The following is a 23,160-nucleotide window of genomic DNA, read 5'->3' on the forward strand; positions in this document are numbered from 1 at the left end:
AGAGACGGCTGTGCAGAGGCAGGCTGGCGGCCCCTCAGGCCTCTGCAGTCCCGGGGGTAAGCACGGCACCCAGGGGCATTCAGGTGGGGACGCCTGGGAAGGCAACAGCACCTCCAGTACCAGGCATGAGAAGGAAAGGGTTTCGACACTTTTGTTTGGATGGGGGGGCTCGCCAGGCCCTGGGGCAAGCGTCTTTCCTGGCAAGAGGGCAGCCGAGTTCTGGCTGCGACCCTACTACTGATTCCTACCCACGTTTCTACGGGCACTTACTTGACAGACTTTGTTTTCCATAAACCTATTTTTGGTTGCGTTAATTATATTCCCCTCCTTTAATTCTTTACGTGGTGACAGAAGCATGTATTAAACGTTCTGATAGTTTCCTTCGATTGAAGTCAGGCTGACAGGTTTTTAATTACCCAGCTTGTCCCATTTGTATTTTTAACTACCGGCATGTTAGCGTTCTCCTGAAACTCTTCTAGAGCCCAACATTATTGGTCATAAGAATCCTTCAATAGGTTTTCCTTCTTGATGCAAGTTATCCGGCTCTGCTGAACAAAGCCGTCTGTCTTTAATTACTTCAGTATGAATGGGACAGGGTTTACATCGTATTATCTGTACTCCCCAAATAGAAAATTGAGGAAATGTATTCATAAGGAATCCATATTCTCCAATACAGGCTCAAGGTCAGGACAACAGAACAGGTAAACAGCTAAATATAGTCCTTCCCACTAGATTCACATGCATTGCCATTTAAACTTACCCAGAGCTGGAAAATCAGAAAACTACTCAATGTTAAGAGAAATTTATCCTATAACAGATGCTGGCGTTCTCACTGAAGTTTACTGTTTTCTTAGAAGACAAATTAAAAAGCTGTGCAAACCAGCAATGGTAGTAACAGCATCATGGGCAGGAGTGGTAGCTCTCATGCAGTTTCACTCTAAATAGGTTGCTGCCAATGTTATTTTTATTTTTTTTAACAGAAGATATTGAGTACTGACACAAATACTTATTACTATTGCTAATTCACAAAAAGGTTGTAAACCATAAGCTATTCCTGTTAGGAAACAACTGCCCCTACATCTCCCTGTTTAGTTCACTGGCATCTGCAGCTGGGGTGAGAGGAAAGGCAGGAACTGCTCCCTCAGTCCCAAAAGAAGAATAACAAAGGCCAAGGAAATGCCATTTCTTGATCAACTCATAGGTTAATTCAGAGTGTTCATCCTTATTGCAGCAACATTCTCCATACCTAGCAGTGAGGTTCTAATGAGGCAGAAAAAGAACACTTTTTGCTAATAGCACCTGAACAAATACGAGAAGCCTTGCTCTCTAATAACCGTTTTGCAGCAGTTTTATTTAACGTTAGGCTGCTCTTTTTTGTATCACTCAAAAACCACATATCTACAAAATAAGCATTCATCCAATGAGTTTTCTGTGGAAATTCACACTACGGTTTTCATTGAGAATGAGAAAATTAACTAGCATGACTGAACCTGCGGCTTGGCCATTCTGTTAACAAGCCGCATTGAATCTAGGTCGGGTGGCTTAGTTCTATTACAATCCTCCAAAGCTGAAAAAATATCATCAGCTGAAAACATTTTTATGAGTAAAGGACATTAAAAATCTGTAGGAACATGGCATTCAGTTCCTCAGTGGTCAAGTTTATTTATATATATTTAAAAGGCTGGCACAGGACTATTACATTATTACTAGTATTTAGTGTTCATCCTTTAATGTTCTCCTGTTAAAAAGTACCTCCTTGTGATATTCATTAAAGGCTTGCTCAGCAGCGGTTGGACACCCCTTACATAGTTTCTTCATTATGTGTAATGAAAACAAATGTCTTTATGACCATTTAGGAATGGTAGCGCCTCAAAAATGAATTCTCTAGATTGGGCTTGTGGTTTTGGCCAGATTGGCCAATCAGAACGACAGATGCCACCCCCCCACCCCCCCGCAAAGAGAGGAGAGGAAAAGGAGTTTTTAAGAGTTTAGAAAAAGAACTAAACTAATGAAAATATTAGTAAATAATTAAATAATAAATAATAATAAAATCAAAATAATTTTAAAAGTATACGATATATACAAAACTGTATCCAGCTCTCAGGATGATGACCACGTCACCAGAAGGCACAGGGAAAAGTCCCAGACTGGAGTCAGCGACGGACAGGAGCTGGATTCCAGATCTGGAGTCAGGAATGCTCGGATCGGGATCAAAAGCAGACAAACCGACAGGGTCCTCCTCGGACCTTGGTCGGCCATTGAAGAAAGAGAGTTGACCCTTTGATCCCTCAGCTTTTATACTGAGCATGGGGCAGATGGGATGGAATCCCCTGTTGGTCAGTTTTGGGTCACCTGTCCTGTCTGCTCCCCCCTACAGGTGTGACCCCTCTATGCTTTTCTGCTTCCAACCCTCCAACACGGGAAGTAACAGAGTTAGCTGGCCTTGGTTGTTACAGCAATAAGTCTAAGCAAGAGCCCCTGCGCATACCGTTCCTTGGTATAATCGAGTCTTATCACTCTGAGAGCGAACAGTTTCTGAACAATATGCTGTTAATTTCAGAGTTTAGTCAGTTAGAAGAGGCCCAGCTAAAAAGTAAAATTACAAAACAGAAAATTGGTTCTGTTTTACCTCAAACGAGGACAGGCTTCACACTTTCACTGTTTTCTTGGGTTTGGTAGATAATTTAAGTGCTGATCCAAAGCAAAGTGAATGAAATATAGACGATACCCTCTAAGTACTGATGCTAAATCATATTATCCTAATACTATGATCTGTTTCTGTGCATTTCACTCTGCCAAGCCAGCTGAACTATCAAACAAATCATAATAATGTAAATTTAGGCTGCAATTTCTGTCACTTTCCTCAACTCAATGCCCAAAACAAGTTTTGGGATCTATGAAGACCAGTGTGTAACTGGAGTTAGTTCACAACTTCACTTGTCATTTGAAATGCCCAACACTACAAAATGCCAAGTTTCAAACCTGAAATGAAGACGTTACAGAAACAGATAAAATAGGTAAACTTTTTTTTTTTATTTTATTTGATCCAATAACCATATGTACCAGGAAAGACAGCCAACAAATTAATTCCAGGAAATATACAGTCAAAACTGATCCAAGAAAAATAAATTCTTTGTAAATCAGGTTTTCCCACTCCTGAAACTATTATTCTGCATTCAAATGCATTAACTATTAGCGGACTCCTTTCCCTATAACAACATCCCGCCTACCTCCACTTCCTTCAGTTTTCTTTTCAAATGCTCCTGCCTTCTACACAATTAGTACGCCACTGAAACAATATCTGTAGAAATACAGAGAAATGCCTACCACTTTATATCTTCAAGACAAGACTTTCTAAAACAGCATGCTGTAGCTCAGAACAGAGACGTTACAGCCTCTAGTATATCAGATCATTCCTTTTAATTTAGCTTCACTTCCTAAAGACTGTCTTAGCCTACCTTCAATATCTTCTCTTAGCTCCTCCAAATACTATTGTCCCATAAGACTACGGCAATCAGATAAGGAACAAAATTTTTCAAACAGTTTCCTTTCAAACCCAACATATCTGTATCCTTGCCCTGAGTGCTTCCTTTCCACAGTCAGCAGTATTCTCTGTCCCTCGCTTCTGGTACTTCACCAAGTCTGTGTCTCAGTAACCCATTCAGTCTCTGTGGCCTCCCAAGATCTACCTGTTCCCAAATCATTCTTTTCAGGGACTGCTTCATTATATCCATACAAAATGTTGACCTCTCACAAAAAAAAAAGTTCCTCTGTTTCTGCAGAAAAAAATAAAGGGAAGATAAAAGCTGGTTTTGAATACAGCATTGTTGGCTGGGCTCCCTATTACTCAGGCATTCTCCCATCGCCTGAGCTTTATGGAAAAGTGAAACTCTTAGCTTACTCGGTGATCTTTCAGTCCAGTACTTTAACTGGAAAGCATGAGAAAATTCTGATGTATTTTGGTGAAGAAACTTATGCAAGAAATTGGATGTACTGCACTGATTCAGCTCAAGATGGGGCTTGTAGACACTGGTCTTGCAGCGTGCTATCTACCAAGGTCTTCCACCTTGCTATCTATGTCAAAGAGAGAAAAGACTTTTAAAACCTGCTAAAGATTGGAAAGTGATAAAGGAAGCATTGACTAATCCTTCAGGTTCTCTCAAAATGCTCTATGACTAAAAATAATCCTTATACATGTGTGTAATTCTTACACAAGCTTTCTGACAGATAAGCAATTATCTGCACGCTATGTAGCCATTATGCCTTTCTCATCAATACAGGTATCAGCTTTTAAATCTTTAGTAGTTCTGTCTGCCTTGAATCTTTCAGATATAAGCTTTAAACTTCAAAAACAGAACATATGTTGGAGGAAAATCTATTGTGCCAGATTCAACACCCAAGAGAGGTGAGGCCGCCACAGCTCCATGCCCACAGGTTCAATCAGTAGCAAGGCTGAGGGTGTATTCCCATCAGGCACACAAGAGCACACATATACACCACACATGTAAATATATATGTGACCAGCCACACTGATCACAAACACACACGCCCCTCACACAAACACAGACAGCACCAACAGCCTCATCCTGCTTCCCTCTCCAGCTGTGCAGGTTGGAGGTTCACCAGTGAGAAAACATATAAGCACGTACATGTATGACCAATGTGGATCCTTCCAGCAGCTAGGCTTAGACACTCACTCCCCAGTTGCTGGCACATATGAGTCCCTGAGGCCACAGCCCCACTGCAGTTTCTGGCACAGGCCATCTCAGCCCCCTGCCTCCCAAACATGCAGAGCTGTCTGGGACTCCCCTGGTCCATAACAGCCATCCCTGCCATGGCCACATCCTTAGAGACACACAGCCACTCACAGAGCCAGTGCTGGCTGGGGCATCCTGATCCCCCAGTAGCCACCACCCTTTGGTCCTGCCCTTAGACACACACATGCTCACCCTCACCCCTTGAACCTCTCCCGACCCTACGGTCTCTCTGGCACATGGCCAGGGATCCCCTGGTTCCCAGTAGCCAACTGCCCCATGGTCTCACCCTTAGAGACACCCCTGGCTGCCAAGCCACTTCACCTACTGGCTGGGCAGTCCAGCTTGACCTTCACTAGTGCTCGCACACTCACTTGCACACCTGCATTCACTCCAGTTGCTGCACCACGGGCACATGGGCCCTCTGACATGTGGTCTGGCTTCCAGTGCTGCACTCAGACTCCTCCACACACACACATGCACAGAATAGAGCTCTCATCCCAGGATAAAAAGAGATTAAAAGAAGTCTGACGCTACACTTGTTCCTCCCCAATTCACCTCAATTCATCCTTTTCCCTGCTTCCGGTTCCTCCCCTAAACATCCCATAGTAAGTCCTGTGCAACGCTGAAATGCTCTTCCACTGTAACATCTCCCATACCTCTAGGCAACAACCCCCTCTCAGTCCAAAAGGTGCTCTAGTGCCGAGTCATTTGATGGGTTTCACACCTGGATGCTGGGCATGAGGCCCTGCTGGGGCAGCCCTGAGAGGGGCCTGGGCAGGTTGGTTGTTCCTCAAATTTAGTTCTTAATTAAGGTTCCTGACTGCTTTCGTGTGCCTGTGCTCCTCTGGACACATGGACAAGGAACTCTGATGGGCCAGTAGCCCCTGAGATGGGCCTGGGAGTAGCTGGGACAGGGTGTGAATTGGGCTCCCCCCGCCATATTGTCTCAGTGCTGCTTTGTGGGTGTGCAGACCAGTTTTCAGTGGCTGAATATTAGGTTATACAATTGAAGATACAACCAGAGAGGAGCACACCACCCCCCCTCCTTGCACAGCATTTCCCAGACATCTCTTTCACCTCCTGTTAGGGCTCTTAGCTGGACCTGCAGGGATGGCCCTTCTGTTACCTTGCTTTAGTATCTCCATGGTGATGCCCAGCTGTGCTTCTGTCCTGCAGGTTGTCTGCCGTAGGGCACTTCGTTGCCCCAGGCCATGAGCAGATAAGGTCCCATCACCACCCTGGATCTTCTTCCAATCGCTCCCCAAACATATCCCCCCCGAGATGTCCTTGTGTCTCCAGTGGGGAGTGTAAGAACATTGAGGGGACGTCTGGGCAGGGTGTCCTGGCCTTGATGACCCCCCTATCCCCAATCCTGAATTAACAAAAAAGGGGTTGCTGTATAGAGGTGGAGGTAGGGATAGGGCAAGAAGCAAAAAATAATTAATATAGGTAGGTGAGACTGAAATTTCTACATTTTGTCCCTCCCAAAGGCCTGTGGTGTAACTGTCTGAACTGCAGCCCTGATAACCGATTTTGTACAGTTAAAATTCTGAGGACGACCTTTTGCAGCCATTAATACCCCTCTGTGACTGGATTCCTCCCATTCCAACTAGTAGTTTGCGACGATCCCAAACCGAATCTGATGGGTGTGGTAAGATGACCAGACATGACTGCATGCTGAAACCTAGGGCTGTGCACGGCCCGCACAAGAGGCTCTACAGTCTGAGGAATGCAGAGGCCAGACCTGAAGTCACCCACAGCTCTGCCCTCCTGCAGAGACACGGCGAGCAGCTCAGCGGCCCTCCATCCTCTTGGGGACAGAGGAGCCTGCACAAACCCGAACCCACTGCCCCCAGCCAGGCCTCGATTAGCAGGGAATGCTGCAGCACCACGGAACCAAGAAGAAGGCAGAGAAAGCCGGGAGGCGAGAGCCGGCGCCAGGCATCGCACCTCCGGCGCCCAGGAGGAGGCAGAGGGCCGGGCCGGGCCGGGCCGCGGGCGGGCGGGCGGCTGAGGGAAAGGGCGGCACCGCCTCCGCCCCCCGGCTCCCGTTTGCCAGGCGCGCCGCCGTGCCCAGCGCGCAGCCGCACTGCTTCAAAACAGTTTGTTGCTCACGTCGGAGAAGCCGCTTCCGTTTCCAACGCCGCATTCCGGCCACACCTGCCTGTGCCGGAGCCCCGGCTCGCTCCGCCGCCCTACCCGCCCGAGAAGGACCACCCGATCCCCTCCCGCCGCCGCGCGCTCCTTCGCCGCTCCAGCAAAGCCATGTCCGCCGAGGGTAAGGCTGCCGGCCGCCGCTCCCCCGAGGGAGGGTTGACGGGGAGGCGGAACGCGGAGAACGCTCCCTCATCGTTCGCAACGGCCCCAACGCTCTCCGCCGAGCCGGCCAAGCCACGCCCACCGCGCCCGCCGCTATTCGCCGGTTCCGGCGCGGAGAACCGCTGCCATTGGCTTTTGCTGCTGCCCGTCGCTGACGCGTCGGTGGCGGTGGGGGCTCGGAGGCGCGCGGAGGGGGTGGCGGGGCTGAGGGTCCGCGCGGGAGCGGGGGGCCAGGAGGGGCTGCCGTTCCCTCTCGGAGCCGGGCGTGCGTCCCCCGGCGGGCTCCCGGGTTGTCCGCGGCCCTCGGGGTTTTCCCCGGGGATGGGTATTCCCGAGCGGCAGCGTCGCTCCTGCCTTCACCGCAGCTGAGGCGAGGGCAGAGGGGCAGCCGTGCGGGGGTGTGCCGCGGGCGAGGCGGCAGCAGGACTCTCTCGGTGAAGTTACCGCTCGGAAGAAGTAGCGTGGCCCTGCCGCAGCTTGGTTACCTCATGGAGTAGGGCCAGAGGGTGACAGCGAGCGGCCTGAATGGGTTGCGGCGGGGAAAGGTTTCGCTTTCCTTAGTCTTCAAATGGCGGGTGAGCGTAGTGGCAAAACGTTGAGACTTTGCTGTGGAACAGCGGTGTCCTGGCCCTGGCAGGTCCCCGAGTGCTGCAGTTACTCAGGTACAAAAACCGAGTACCAGCAGAGCTGAGTAATGCTCCTAAAGTGGGATGCCTGACCTAATGATCTTTGCGTTCGAAGACATAATGCATAGTGCAGCCTCTGTATCTGAAGAGGTATATGGGCTTCATGTACTTAGGGTCAAAAGAAGTATATTTCTGTCAGTTACATACTTCACCCTGCCCTTCCAAGGAGTAATGTTTATACAGTCTCACAGCAGTTTAAGCTCGTTTAGCTTGTCACTGCTCTCACAGACCCACTCAAGAAGTTCCAGTTGTCTCTTGCTCAGATGCCCAATTTCCTTATGTGACTTAATGGTTCAGGGAGCTTTTTGGCTAAAAGATAATTTTATTTTTGGTGTGGTTGGGCTTTGGCCAGATCACTGTGCATTTACGCAAGTGTCAGCATGAAGTAAAGGGGTAGGATTGAGACGTAGAAAGGTTGGGAGTATTGCAATCCTGACTTACTCGTAATAAAGCAAACGTACAGGGTAATACATTGGGTGTCCGTTCATTCTCTTTTGTCCTCAATTTTTTGATCTCCTGACTGGCTTTGTCTGTAACATGGTAATCTTAACAAATATTAAGACTGTTCGAAATTCCTTGGCAATAGAAAAAAGGTGCCATTATTAATATTCATCCATCACAAGGTGCAGTATGAGCTCAAATCTTCTTAAACATCAGAGGTCTGTTTGTGAGACTTGTTTTACCTTGAGTTTTGATCTTATTAGCATCTCAGTAATCCAAATATGAGACCTAAAACCACGGGAAATCTTGTTTCATTATTCTGCTTCTTACCGTAGTAATTGGTTTGTATGTGCTCAGTATATGATCCCATTGTCTTAATCTGTTGCAAATTCCAGTCATGCAAATTCTGACTACATCATGCTAAATTAACTATTGTTTCGATGTTCAGAGACTGTTGATAAGCATTTTATCTTTGGTGGAGTATGCTGGTGTCTCTAGTCTTTGACAACCTATCTAGATTAAGGCCAAATTATCAGAAGTATGCTACCTTCAAGGATGCAACTTGAGGTGGATGGTACCCAGTTCTTCTGTGTGAAGCATTTAAGCATCTTTCTAAGATCTAGTTTGTCTGTCTTATACAGAGCTTCCATGGCTGTCTGTTCCATCTGGGAGTATTGAGATCATGTCTGCAGAAATACAGAGATGTGTCTTAACTGAGCTAGAAAATGAAGAAAAAACACTGGATTTCTGTGAAAAGTTTGGTTTAGTTTTAGTGATTTTGCTAGCAGCCCCCAGGAACTCTGTAGTAGAGCCTGGGATAGGATTTACTTGGTGCTTTCAGCTCTCTCATCTGCCTCCCCTTTATTATTCCATACCTTGTGGTTACCTACATTTCTGTTTCCTCAATAAGCAAGAGCATTCATCAGGTAATGTCTGATTCGGTACGAGTCCTTCCTTATCCCACTGGCTTATGTGGTGTATTTAATTAGTAAAATACTTAGGAAAAGTTGTGTGTCAGCTTGTCTTCGGACTTCAGCTGATGCATCAGATCTGGTTGTATTTCTGTGCTCGTAGCTTTGATTATCATAGTATGCAGAAATGTGCTTAAAACTCTGTTATGTCTGCAATGGGATTGCGTTAATATGCAAATGATTACTTGATGCTGGAATGGGATAATACTACCCCTGAAAGGCATCATGACACTGTGCGTCTTGGCATAAGTGTCAGGCCGCAAAAAGAGCAGGATCTAGTTGTGGTCCAAGGTAGCGCTAGCTGGCTCTGCTTTTGTGACTTAGTTTAAACCCAGGTAAGTTCCTTGATATATCCTTTATTTGTCTGGGTAGGGTTGCTTTGCTTGATTTGCTACGTGGTATGTAACTCTTTGCTACAGAATTTTTTGGGCTTTTATGGTTTTTTTCTTTTTAACTCTGGCTTTGAAAGAGTTTGTGTTTGGTTTTGGGTTTTTGTTTTTGTGTTGGGTTTTGTTTGTTTGTTTCTTTGCTTGTTTTTAGTATTTCTTGATGTTTAATATCAACATCTTTCCCCCTCTAAATTATTTTGGTGGGGTCTTCCCCCTCCCCCCATCAGGTTTTCTTTATGTTGCAGTTTGGTCCAATTGTCTTTCATTCTTCTGTTTCACATTTTTCTTCTCTTTCTTCTCTTTTCACCAAAGCCTGTACTATTATAGTATTTGGGGATAGGTGACTGAGCAGTACTAAAAAGATTAGCAATCATTTGGTTGCTGGACTATGCTGATCAAATGACAGAGTTTCCAAAGAAGAGTGAAAATTTTCAAGTCATATTGACTTTTAAATATGTTTCTCTATTGGTTATTGGAAATAAATTCCTTATGATGCTTGGTTTTACTTTGCTGCATAAGAAGCTGTAAATATAGTAATGTAACTTCTGATGCAGGGTTAGACACGCAGTTGGGCATTTTTGCATGTAAATCATTATGAAAACTGGTCTCAAGTTTAAGTGCCTTTAACTTACTACAAATACCTGCTACCTGGTGATTTTGTGCAGAGGCAAAGAAGAGCTCCTGGTGAAAGAATTCTAAACAGTGAACATAAGTAGCTTTTAAATTAAAAAGAGCACCTCCAGTCTTGGCTTTCTTATTTGGTCATTTCACAGCACTGCTCTGTCTACAACTGTCTTTCTGTACAATGCAACTTTTATGAACCTCTATCTTATATTATAGCATATCCTACTGCCTAACTGAAAATAATGAGCCATCGTCTATACCATATAACCCAGAGCGTGCACTGAGTCTGAGAAGGAAATTAGTTTGGTGATGTTTTCTAACTTTAGATGATTGTCACTTCAGTTTTCAAACAGAAGTTCAGAGTTCTCTTAAACTGATAACTTGTTCCAATGATTGGATAAACCAGCTTATTTAGTAAGTCTTACTGTAATGTGTAATTCACTTCACAGTGAAAGCCTTATTTGAAATATATAAACCTAAAATATCTTCTTAATTACACTTTTAAAATTTCATTTCAAGACTTACTGGAAGTGTCTAAATATCTATGTCATGATATTTTGTGTCAGTGGAGTTAATTAATGCAATGAAATTATTAACTTGGCACAAGAAATGCAGCTGCATCTTCATTCAAGTCACAAGTGAAAATACCTTGATGACTTAATTTTTATTTATTTTTTTTCATGAACACAAATTAATCGCAGAATCTGGCAGTTTGTGGTTTCTACTTGAGAGAGACAGATATGTATTTCATATTGTTTGGTCCATATATGGTATTACTCCATATTGCTAGCACTTTTAAGAAGCATCAGAATTATTTCGAATTGCTTACAGGAATAAGTTCCAATTTTTTTAAGATTATGAGTAAGTAGCTGGAATTCTTTTGTCACAAGTTTTTGAAGGTGTGAAGATTGTAATTGAATGAATGAAGTTGTCCTTACATGTAAGAATTGCTACAGTAGTGATGTTGTTTTCCCTTGCCTGAATAAGACAAGTATAGGACTACAAAATGAGAACTACTTCTCCACCCCCATTCTTTTTAAACTAGCTAATATTTGTTGACAAATCTTGTAAACAAAATGTTTTTGAGAACAGACATTCTCTTGGTGATGAATGTAATCAATCTACAGCAAAGACATTTAAATTTTTCCACTAACTTAAGAGGCAAGGCAACTAGAATACATTAGGAGAAGTGCTTGGTATAAAGCAGGTGGATCTACACTTCTTGGAGCAGCTTTCCTTATTGTCGCAGTGACCAGTCATGTTGATAAACCTCCATGGAAACAGGTTGTGTTCTCTAATATCAAAGTTTCTTGATTCTCCATTTAAGAGTGCTATTCTGAAGAGGGAATAATTTCTTTTTCCCATATGAGAACACCCATGTTCAGCAATGGGTGATGGAAGTTAAAAGCCCTGGGGATGAGGAGGATCCTGACCACCATCTTAGAGGTTAAATGTTTTGAAAGACTAGTGATTGTTGCTGCATTGCTTCTACATCATTGAAGAAATGTGTTGTAATTAATTAGATGTTTTTTTGGAAGGGAGGTGTTTTCCCTTTCTGTATTTTCCTCTTTGGTATATGTTTATCCTCCAGCTGTGAGTTGCTGTAGCTCCAGACTTTGGAAACGCTTTCTGCCCAGACTCCACTGCGCTCTTGAAATTCTCATTTTTGAAACTTATTTAGGGGAGGGTGGTGCAGCGTATGGGAGACTGAACTTTGCTTTTAATATCAACCGGTTGTAGAAACTCTCCTGACTTCTAATCATGCTGGCCTTCCTCTAGCCCAAATGGAGCTGTTGTCTTTGCTACGTGCTGGTTCCATAGAATTTTTCCTCTTCTATACCCATTGCTCTGTCTGCTGTAGATTTGAGCAATACAGTTGCTGGTCAGGTAGGCTTTGTTTGCCTGCCTTATTTCCTGTGGGCCAGTGAGGCATGAGATTTGTGGCAGAGATTATGAATATACAAGTAAATGCAGTGCATTGTAGGGTTGCACAGGTAGCATATAACTTGCGTCACTTCCTCTAGTTAGTGGTAGAAAGATGACTGCAGGGCAGCAGAGACCCAGCTGTAAGTAGGGCACTTGTCAGGCCATACAGTAACCTGGCATGCTGGTTGGGGAAATTGGCAGAGAGGATTCTGTTCCCACCTGCTTCTTCTGCATGTGCTTTTTCTGACTCTCAGTTAACTCTCCCAAAGTAGGTAGAATAGTAAATGATTGTCAACAAAAAAATTTGGACCTGTGAGGCTATTAAATAATTCAGTGCATGCAAATAACTCGTGTTAGCCTGCAATGAACTTCAGTCAGTGAACATCACTGAAGCGTTTTGCTAAAAGCTGTGCCTAAATTAAGTTCATGAGTAGTCCTGTTGTTTGCTTGCATACAGCTAATTAAAAGTGGCCAAGAACTGTTCTCATACATTGAGCCTAAGTGGCATATCTGGGGTAATGTCTGCTTGGCTAAACTCCTTTTTGCAGGGCAGCTATGCCCCAACTAGCTTTTCGGCTTCATTCACTACTATAAACATAGCTATCAATTGCATGACAGTTGATGGGTGTTTCTGAAGAGACCCTCAATTTCATGAAGTCTTTCCTAATCTGATGACAGCCAAATCCAAACCCTGCTGTATTGTTTCTTCTGGGAGGGATTAGAATGGGAGTACTGGCCAGAGGGAAAACTTTATGACCTGTGGAATTCAGTTTCTTTCCCACCTTTTGGTCTCTTAAGAAATTGGAACAGAGGGAAGAGAGCAGGATTTGGAGTGAATTGTTTGTATAAGAGTAAAGAACTAGACCACTGTTACACTCATACAGCCCTGATTCGTTCCTAGAGCTCAGTCCATCCCGTGCACCAAACAGGGTAGAGATACTGTGGAAAATGTGGCATGTGTTCATATCATTAGTGTGTCATTATGCATGCGTGCTGGCTGAATTTAAGTTTTATTTCCTAACTTGGTGTTTCACGGTATGATTCTTGCCGTTAATTTGTTTCATCAAAAATAAATTCCACTCCCTACCCTACCCTCCCAAAACCACCAGATGTAGCTATAATACATTTATTCTAAAACCAGGACATTCTTTTTCGTGCTGTAGTATGTTTAATTGGAAAAAATTTTGTACTGGAGATTTGCCGTTCGGTGTTTCTGCACAGCATCTCATTGGGAGTCGCTGCTTCGTTTGATCTGCATACCAAATATGCAGTTAGGTTTTGCAGGCTGATTTGTTTCAAGTGTAGTAAGCATTTCTTATTTATGAAAGTAAAATTTCAAAACAAAATTAATATATCTTGTCATATGCTTGAATGTAAATAGTAGAGTTCTCAGAAGTGCTTGTATAGAGAAGGGCTTATAACTTTCTGTTGAAGCTGGACACTGTAGGAAGAGTTGGGTACTGAATAGTTTCACGAATACCACCAACTAAGAAATAGTAAGCCGCTGCCCTTCTAGTGCAGGTTAAAACCTCAGCGTCTGTGTTAAAAAGTGACTTTGCATTTAGCTGCTAAGGTGAAACTGGTTTTAAATTAGCCCGTGGTACAATTCAAATAATGCTAGACGTGATACAAGCACTACAGTTGTCATCTGATACGCAGAGTGGTGTCTAGTCTTACCTGTTTCTCTTTCCGCATATGCGAACAGATTATGTATCTGTGAGTGTTGAGGATGATGATGAAGCAGTGATGATTGACCATGGAGAAAATGGACTGTCCACACAAAGCTGCATGTCAATGGGACAAAACTCTGAAGTAAACAGTGTTCACCATGTGGCTCAACTTGCCTATGGTAATTACTTTTCATTTTTATTGTGATCTAATAGGTAGTAGATAGCTTTAATGCTCCATGTTCAGTGCTTCTGTCTTGAATGCTTTCTGTATTACCCATATCTTTAAAACATATTTTATTACAAAGCTACTTTATGGAAATTGCTTGGCAATGCATTTAAAAAGAAGGAACTTTTTAGTTACTACTTCAGAGGTTTTTGTTGTGAACCTGCTGAAATATTATGTTTTAAAAAGACAGTTTTTAACTTACTTTTTATGAAGTAAGTACACCTAGGAATGAATTAGCAAGTGATTTGGAAAATAAATGTAATGGAAGAACCTAACCTAAAAAATGAGGTTTTTAGATAAACTGTCTAGTGTAATTTAGTGGAGCACTGGGAATACTTATGTGCAATGATGGTAAGATGGCTGTTTAAGGTGATAAATTATTAGCTGTAAGTAGCCTTTGGTGATTGTCTTTAATTCATTGTATTTATTTTAAGGTGCAAGATCAAAGTCTCTCAGAAATCTTACCCAGTTCTCCACTGGCCCAGGCAAAAATTAATCATAGCTGTTCGAGCATTTAGTAAGTCCAGTAACAGTGTTACCAAGTTATTAAGGAAAATGATTGTAACTAAGTGATGGCACGTATTAGGTTTTTTTATTCATCCAGTTGGCTTCATAGAGAATCTCATCTGTATTTCTCTTCATCAGAGTCAAGTTACATTTCTGTTTCCTAGTGTTGTTAGGTGCTTCCGAGAACCTTTAATATTTTTGGTCTACTTCTTGACAGTAGATTAAACTGTAATTTTTTGTACATTTATGTCTAAAAACATATTTGGGAAAGGAGAACAGTTTGTATGGTTTACTTTGGGTTTTCTCTGTTTTAAAATAAATAAATAAATAAATTCCTACCCAAGAAACTGTCATAGACAGTTGCTGGCCTTGGTTTCAGGACATAAGTAATCATTTCATTATCAACACAAGAATCAGGATGAGTGGGTGTGATTGTGTTTTAAAAGGTAAAAGATGGCTTTGCCATCTTTGGGCTTACAGCTTCTTTTGTAGATTGTTAGCATTAGGTATTGTCTAGTTAAAATTAAATATACCGAGATGTATGACCAAAACGTGACTGAAGTTTATCTTGAATATAACTGTTGAACTTAACTCTTTGAACTGAAATTCTCTCTGGTTGTTTTTATTCAACCACCATCTTAGGCTAGTAACTTGCAGGGCAGTGCCTTTTCTTCAAATCTGATTCTTCTTCAAATCTGTCCAAACTAGTTTCTTTTACTTTCGTCTCATATCTTCTTGCCTACGGATACTTAGCTGGCAGAGCAAGCTCAACATCATTAAGATACAGATCTAGATCTTTATTTCTCCCAGCCTGCTGCAGAACACTTCTGTTATGCTTTTTGCTTATACATTTATGCCCACAAACTCAGTACCACTTTGGCTGTCACTTTTTTTTTTTTTTTCCAGGTCATCGTACTTGTGCCTAAACCTAAAAAAAAGTTGCTTAGTTTAACATAAGCATAATATGTTTAAAATGTAATTAAACCAGGGACCTAATGTTTCTCCAGGTGAAGTGCCATTCTGGTTTTCCTGCAGAAAGTGTCTGAAGTTTGAGGGACTACATTGTGCCAGTGTATTAGTCCTGCTGCCCAGCACCCCTTCTGCTTTCAACATATCCTCTTGCCTATATTGGCATTGGACCCACAGAGTTGCTGCCATCTCCCAGGCTCTCAGTTCTGGGGGTGCTTAGTGCTAGGAGATGAATGCTAGCCACACAGACCAGCTGTGGCGGGGTCAAAGGGATGACATGGTCTGGGTAAGGCGGCAAACTCTGGAGCTGGGTGGGAGGGTAGGTAGGTTTTAATCTTCACCGAAGAGAACAAATATTAAGTAATTGCATATGTATTTTTGTTACTCAGTTATTGATTGCGATTTCAAAATTATGTTAACTACACTAATCTAAATTACCACGGATCTTGCCTAGGTGGCATCTGTCAGCTCTGCTGCAACAGTTGTCCGGGCTCTCGATGCAAAGAAAACTTTTTTTCTAGCTTATCATACTGAATATATTACTACTTTTCTGTCTGCCCCTTGCCCTTCCTCTTCTAGCACTTAAAAGAAAAGCGATTGTCTTTGATTTTCAGTATTTCTCTTAGCTTGTCACTGTCCCATTGGATTAGTTTTCTCTTCCTTAATTTCTGAGATACTAGTTCTACTTTCCAGTTGGGCCATGAAATCAGTTCCATTATTTTGCAAAAGTATTAAGTAGTACCCTTGTAACTTTTCTCATGCAGCCCCTTTTACCTGGGAGGAAGCTACTGAAGGTATCCACAAAACTTCCCCGGCGTACCTTTTCAGCTTGGCCTAAGCTCCAAAAAGCACCTTCACAGCAGATAGTATGATAGAGACTTAGTGTTGCCTTTTTATGCCAGCAAGGTTTTTCTCCTTATTTCTCAGAAACCTTCCAAGGTCTTTTTTAGCTGCTTGAGCTTTACTTGTCTTTTAATATCTTCTCTTATCTATATCTTGTTATCTATATAGTGCGCAGCCCATCTGTAGCTAAAATATACAGAACTCAAAGGGAAATAGATGGTTTGGTTTTTTTTTGATTGTTTTTTCTTCCCCTCTTAATGGTGTTTTTATTTCTTTTTAAAAGAGGTACTGTAGCCTTTTCCTGAAAGTTTGAGGTAGAAACCTGTAAATGATGGACAAGCAGATTAGGCAGCTGAGATATGCCTTGTCTTTTAACTGTGAAAATTCCTTTATAGTCTTCAAAAGGTAATTGTGTGGGCCTCAAATGAATGGTAATGGCTTTTTAACTGTGTGCCAGGCCCATACATCAAGAGGTGGAGGCATTTTGTGTACCACTTGTGGATCGTTTATGTTTGGTAGCCCCTGACCTACACCGTCTCAACAGATGAGATACCTAGAGTGGATCTTTTCTGTTGCACAGTGCTTCAGTGACAAAAGTGGAGGGGACCCTGTAAGTGTAGGGAAGAGACAGCTGAGGACTAAACAAATGGGTACTGTGTCTTATATTGTGCATGTGTTGCCTGAATTTCAGTTAACTGGTTTTGTTGGGGTTTTGAATTCTGTGACTTTGTACACTTGGACATGGAAATGAGAACAGATATCAACAGCAAAAAACAAGGCAAATGAAATGGAGGCTGGAGATAGTTTGGAAGAAAGAATATTAAGTTGAGTTTATAACTTCAGATCTAAATAAATTGGATTAGTAAGTGTTTAATAATGTGCTAGTAAACAAATTGCAAATAACCAAGCAGTTTGAAAGTAAAAAAAAAATAAAAAATAAATGGGTGACTGCATGTTTTTTGTAGTGAAATGTTTAATGCAGTGGGAAACCTGCTGATATGCTTTCCTTTCTCTCCACTTTTCCAGGAAGTGATGGCTTATCAGTGCTAGCTGAACAAGTGGCATCACAAGTGAGCCATTCTGCAAGTATGCAGAGAGGAAATGCTCACAGCCCTGAAAAAATGGATTTTGCATTTTCACATAATAAAAGAAAACGTCTTGCCCCTACTCTAGTGGGACAGAATGTGGTATGTTTTGCCAAACAGTAGCCCTTTGTTTTGAGGCCAATTTCAATGTTATTGGGAATGTCATTTTTCCTTCACTTTTGTATGCTCATTTGATGATGTGCCAGTGAAGAAGTGTGGGTAGGATATTCATGCAGTGCATGGAAGCTTCTAGCAAGAGTAAAATCTTGTTCTGCTGGATACTGTACGTGTGTATGACAACAGCTAATGTGCAGCAGAGAGTAACATACTAATTTCCCATGTAGATGCTCTTATTTCTTCAGTAAAAAATCTCTTTGTGCAATTTCAACAAAATTGCAATTTCAACAAAATTTCAACAAAAGCAAGTGTAGGGTCCTGCACCTGGGAAGGAAGAATGCCAAACACCAGTATAGGTTAGGGGCGGACATGCTGGGAAGCAGCTCTGAGGAGAAGGACCTGGGGGTCCTGGTAGACAGCAAATTATCCATGAGCCAGCAGTGTGCCTATGTCGCCAAGAAGGCCAATGGCATCCTGGGCTGCATAGGGAAGACTGTGGCCAGTAGGTCGAGGGAGGTCATTCTCCCCCTCTACTCTGCACTGGTGAGGCCACAACTGGAGTACTGTGTCCAGTTCTGGGCTCCCCAGTTCAAGAGGGACAGGGAACTACTGGAGCGAGTCCAGCGTAGGGCAACCAAGATGATTGTGGGACTGGAGCACCTCCCTTATGAGGAAAGGCTGAAAGAGCTGGGACTCTTTAGCCTGGAGAAGAGAAGGTTGAGGGGGGACCTGATTAATGTTTACAAGTACCTAAAGGGTGGGTTTAAGGAGGACGGAGCCAGGCTCTTTTCAATGGTTCCCAGTGACAGGACAAGGGGCAATGGGCACAAGCTAGAACATAGGAAGTTCCGTTCAAATACACGGAAAAACTTCTTTACAGTGAGGGCGACAGAGCACTGGAACAGGCTGCCCAGGGAGGTTGTGGAGTCCCCTTCTCTGGAGATTTTCAAGACCCGCCTGGATGCAGCCCTGAGGGATGTGCTTTAGGCAACCCTGCTCTAGCAGGGGAGTTGGACTAGATGATCTCTAGAGGTCCCTTCCAACTCTGAAGATTCCGTGATTCCGTAATTTAGGATAATAAGAGTTGAAACTTAACGTTGAATAAGGATTTGCCTCCATGACAATTCTGTCCAAAGACAGACTACATATATTTTTAACTTGAGGCAGTCTGAAGCTTAGTTCACATCACCATATTTAATTAAATTCCATCAGTCGGGGTGTCTTTAATGCTATAAAAGCAGTTCCGCTGTCTTGAATTCTGCCAGTTGTAAAACAAACCACCCTTTTTAAAACAAGACGTGATTAAAGATGACTTAATTAAAATAAAAAAAATCAACCACAAATAAAAAACCTCACACAAAACAACAACAGGCTTATTAAATCCGTGATGTATGGTGGACAGGAACTACTCCCATCCAGTAAAAGAAAAATATCATAATTGTCCGGGTGGTGGCACTGTTGATTGCTGTCTAAAAGCACTTTTCAAGCAATAAGTAAATTATATCTTTTAGATATTTTTACAGCTTCTGTGTGCAGAGTTATAGCCATTGAAATAAATACACATTTTTTTCAAATTGATGTATTTAAATTAGTGTAAAAAATCTACATGGAGTCTCATAATTACATAAGCCTGGCTATAGAGTATATATATAGTTAGATGAGAAAGTTCTGGCCTTAGAATAACCACATAAAAATACATATTATTATATAATTTCGCAAAAGGTTTACGTTAAACCAGAATAAGAGAGTCTTAAAACGAAAGTGAGGTGAGCGTTCATATAACCACAGGCACATAAATGAGATGGCTGTGTTAAGTCTCACTTTCTTGGACCCTTTGTGGAGGGAATATAACCACAGCTGAAAGTGTCCAAGTTGCATTTCTAGTGGGTTCTCTCTGCGGTTTATATTTTGAATTCTTTCATTAATCAAACAAACATTAAAAGTTCTTTATGTTATTTCCCAGATGAGAACCAGGGAAGGAGAATATGAAGATAGTGATGGTGTCATTTATGAGTATGAACCAGACTATGAATGTGTAAGTTCATTTTCTTATGTTTGACTGACTTTGAAAAGCTGCTTTGGGGATGCATGTTTTGGGGTAGAATAAAATAACATGTGAGGTTTGAAGTTGGGGTTTATTGGCTTAATGCGTTATCCTAAGTCTGTGTATATATATTTTTTAAATTATTTATTTATTTTTTAATTGTTTTAATGAAAAAGGGGAGTATTGTATCTGAAGCTTCCTACACTGGAGATCAGCAGAAAACTCTTATGGAGGTCCTCAGTTATTGCCAGGTATTTCTTTTCGTTATCTCTGAAATGGCATTTAAACAATTTTAGTTAAATTTCAGAAGATTTATATTCTATATTTGATAACCTATGACTTCATCCTTTCTGGTTGTTCATTTGTTGGTTGCTCTCTTCAATATTTTTGATGCAAAAATAACGTTCCTTTTTCATATTCTCTGAACTTTTCACACCATAGCTGGCAAGAATACTTTTCAAATATTAATAAGCTTTAATACAAAATTTAAAGTCTAGTCATTTATTGGGAGGGGCTTCACAGTAATGGGAAAGATCTGACTGTGATACACACACAGCTTTTGAAAGTACATGAGACTTGCCAAAAGTGTGCCAAAATCCTGGTAGTGTTGTTTTGGCGAGTTCTTTGCTTTTGACTTCTGAAGCAGTAGCTGTCAAGATTGAAAATCGGTGCGCTGAAAATTAAAAGCATCCCGTATTTATTCAGGTGAGCACTTATGTGACTCTGGAATCACAGTATTCTATAGAGTGAAAGACATTCAGGCCAGGCTTAAGGGAGGATAATTTGTGAGTGGTTTGTAGACAGGTATTAATGTCTCGTAAGTTGCCTTGAGCATATATTCAGCAATGCTGTGGAAGAAAATTGACTAAGACTGTGTGACTAACATTCTTGCCATTAGTCTGGGAATGTATGCTGTAGCAAGTAGTGCTAATGAGAAGCTATAGTCTCTTTTGCTGCCTGCTAGCCTCATCTCCTTCACCCCACTGTTATCCCTTCCTCCCAGTAAATCTGCCACAGGGCTGTGTGAAGCCTTTTAATAATGCCTTTATTGTCCACGCTGATTTAAGGTCTTTTAGTGCTTCCTTGAGATATTTCTAAATTTTGGGAAGGTTTATAGATTCTTTTGTCTAGGATATCTAATTTTTTTTTTAAAAGATAGCCATCATACTGAAATCTAACTGTTAGTTTTGATAGAATTTCAAATTGCTTTAAATTTTATCTACTACAAATCCATCTAGCAATTTTTTTCATAGACATATGTATTTCAAAAAATTTTTCTGCCTAGTTATACTGTAGATCAACAAAATAAATTGCTTTAGTTAGTTGAAGACGTTTCCTCTTTGTGACTCATATAGTTATGATATCCTTGTGTGTTTTTTGCAGTAATAGCTGATGACACGTGCCTCATACGTATTTTCAAGTTGGCAGTGTCCTTTCAATACTAGATTAATATTCTGTTATCTAATTTCTTTCAAGTGTTATAGCACAAAGTGTATGTCTAAATTGTTCTGTAAGCATCATGTTTGAGTTGCTAAATCCTAGAAACAGTGAAGAAGTAACTTTCTATATTGCACAGCAACGTATAGTAATAACTGATGGACTTTGAATGCTTTGATTTATGTCTTTTATGTCTGAAAATTTAGGCCTTTACAATAATACTTTTTAAAAGTTTGTACCTGACTGCTTTAGTAAGGCAACGCAAACTTTTAACATCGGAACAAAAACTTGACTTTGGGGATTGACTGAAGGTCAGACGCTTTCAAAAAAATAAGTAGGTTTTTTTTCCAAGTTCTTTATCTTTCATTCTGTGATTATTAAAAACGTGGATGCAATTGATTTCAATGCCATGCTTGTTCTGGAAGGCAAGGCTGAGTTGATTTCTCTGTACATCATTTACATCTCATTTTCACAGAATCACAGGATGGTTGAGATTGTAAGGGACTTCCAGAGGTCATCTTGTCCAACCCCCATATTCAAGCAGGGCCCCCTAGAGCCCAGGACTGTATCCTGATGGCTTGTGAATATCTCCAAGAAGGGAGTCTCCACAATCTCCCTGGGCAACCTGTGCCAGTGCTCAGTTACTGTCACAGTAAAAAACTTTCCTGATGTTCAGAGGGAACCTCCTGTGTTTCAGTTTATTCCCACTGCCTCTGGTTCTGCTGCTGGGCACCTTTGGAAAGAGCCTGGCTCAGTCCTCTCTGCACCCTCCCTTCAGGTATTTGTATGCATTGATGAGATTTGCCCCTGAGCTTTCTCTTGTCCAGACTGAACAGTCCCAGCTCCTTCAGCGTTTCCCCATAGAAGAGATGCTCCTGTCTCTCTGTCACCTTCATGGCCCTTTGCTGGACTCTCTGTAGTATGTTCATGTCTCTGCTGTACTGGACCCAGCGCATCAGGACCTCAGCAGTGCTGAGAAGAGGGATCATCTTCCTCGGCCTGCTAGCAGTACTTTCCCAATGAAGCCCAGGGTACCATTAGCCAGCTTTGCAGCAAGGGCACATTGCGGGTTCACATTCAACTTAGTAATCACCAGAAGTCCTCAGGTCCTTTTCTGCCAAGCTGCTTTCAAACTAGGTGGCCCCCAGCATGTACTGGTGCCTGGGGTTGTTCTTCCCCAGGTGCAGGACTTTGCAGTTCTTGTTGAACTTCAAGAGGTTCCTGTTGGCCCATTTCTCCTGCCTGTGGACATCCCTCTGGATGGCATCATGACCCTCTGGTGTATGAACTGCTCCTGCTTGTCTGATGCCATCTGCAAGTTTGCTCAAGGTACACTCTGCCCCATAATCCAAATCATTAATGAAGATGTTAAACAGAATCGGACCTAGTACTGACCCCTGGGGTACTCTGCTGGTTACTGGCCTTCATCTAGACTTTGTGCTGCTGATCACCACCCTCTGGGCCTGGCCGTTTTTCCAGTTTCCAATCCACCTCACTGCCCATCCAGCCTGCATATCAGCAGCTTGTGAGGATCTTATGAGAGACAATGTCAAAAGCCTTCCTTAAATCCAAGTAGACCATATCCACTGCTCTACTTTCATCTACTGGGCCAGTCATTTTACTGTAGAAGTTTATCAAGTTGGACAACCGTGACCTCCCCTTGGTGAAGCCATGCTGTGACTACTCCTCGTGGTATTCTTGTCATTCGTGTGCCTGGTTTCCAGGATTAGTTGCTCCATCACCTTCCCAGGGATGGAGGTGAGGCTGACTGCCTGCAGTTCCCTGGCTCCTCCCCCTCGCCCTTCTTCAAGATAGAAGTGACATCTGCTTTCATCCAGTCTTTGGGCACTTCTCCCATTCACCGTGATCAATCATAGGTTACCAGGAGTGGCCTCACAATGACATCAGCCAGTTCCCTCAGCACTCGTGGCTGCACGTTAGACTTAACGCACATCCAGTTTGCTAAAGTATTCCCTGACCAGATCCCCTTCCACCCAGTGTGTCTTCCTTGCTTCAGCCTTTCCCCCTGATCTCTGGCACCTGGTATTCCAGAAGGCCAGTCTTGCTAGAAAAGGCTGAGGCAAAGCAATTGAAAAGTGCCTCAGCCTTTTCCTTGTCCTATGTCACCAGGTCCCCCATCTCATTCAGC

At 42.4% G+C, this 23,160-nt stretch overlaps 1 protein-coding gene across 1 annotated transcript in view; it reads left to right on the plus strand.

Annotated features, from left to right (window-relative positions):
• Window positions 1-6,873: 6,873 nt before the first annotated feature.
• The window catches only part of BEND2 (BEN domain containing 2), a 32,714-nt gene continuing 16,427 nt past the window's right edge, over window positions 6,874-23,160 (plus strand). Inside the window, exons 1-5 of the mRNA XM_054184961.1 lie at window positions 6,874-7,035; window positions 13,819-13,962; window positions 17,355-17,515; window positions 19,494-19,565; window positions 19,751-19,825. Of these exons, the coding sequence (XP_054040936.1) occupies window positions 7,023-7,035; window positions 13,819-13,962; window positions 17,355-17,515; window positions 19,494-19,565; window positions 19,751-19,825 (465 nt within the window). The 5' untranslated portion in view covers window positions 6,874-7,022. The remainder of the gene's footprint in view (window positions 7,036-13,818; window positions 13,963-17,354; window positions 17,516-19,493; window positions 19,566-19,750; window positions 19,826-23,160) is intronic.

Source organism: Rissa tridactyla, chromosome 1 (assembly GCF_028500815.1).
Source record: "Rissa tridactyla isolate bRisTri1 chromosome 1, bRisTri1.patW.cur.20221130, whole genome shotgun sequence".
Taxonomy (NCBI): Eukaryota; Metazoa; Chordata; class Aves; order Charadriiformes; family Laridae; genus Rissa; species Rissa tridactyla.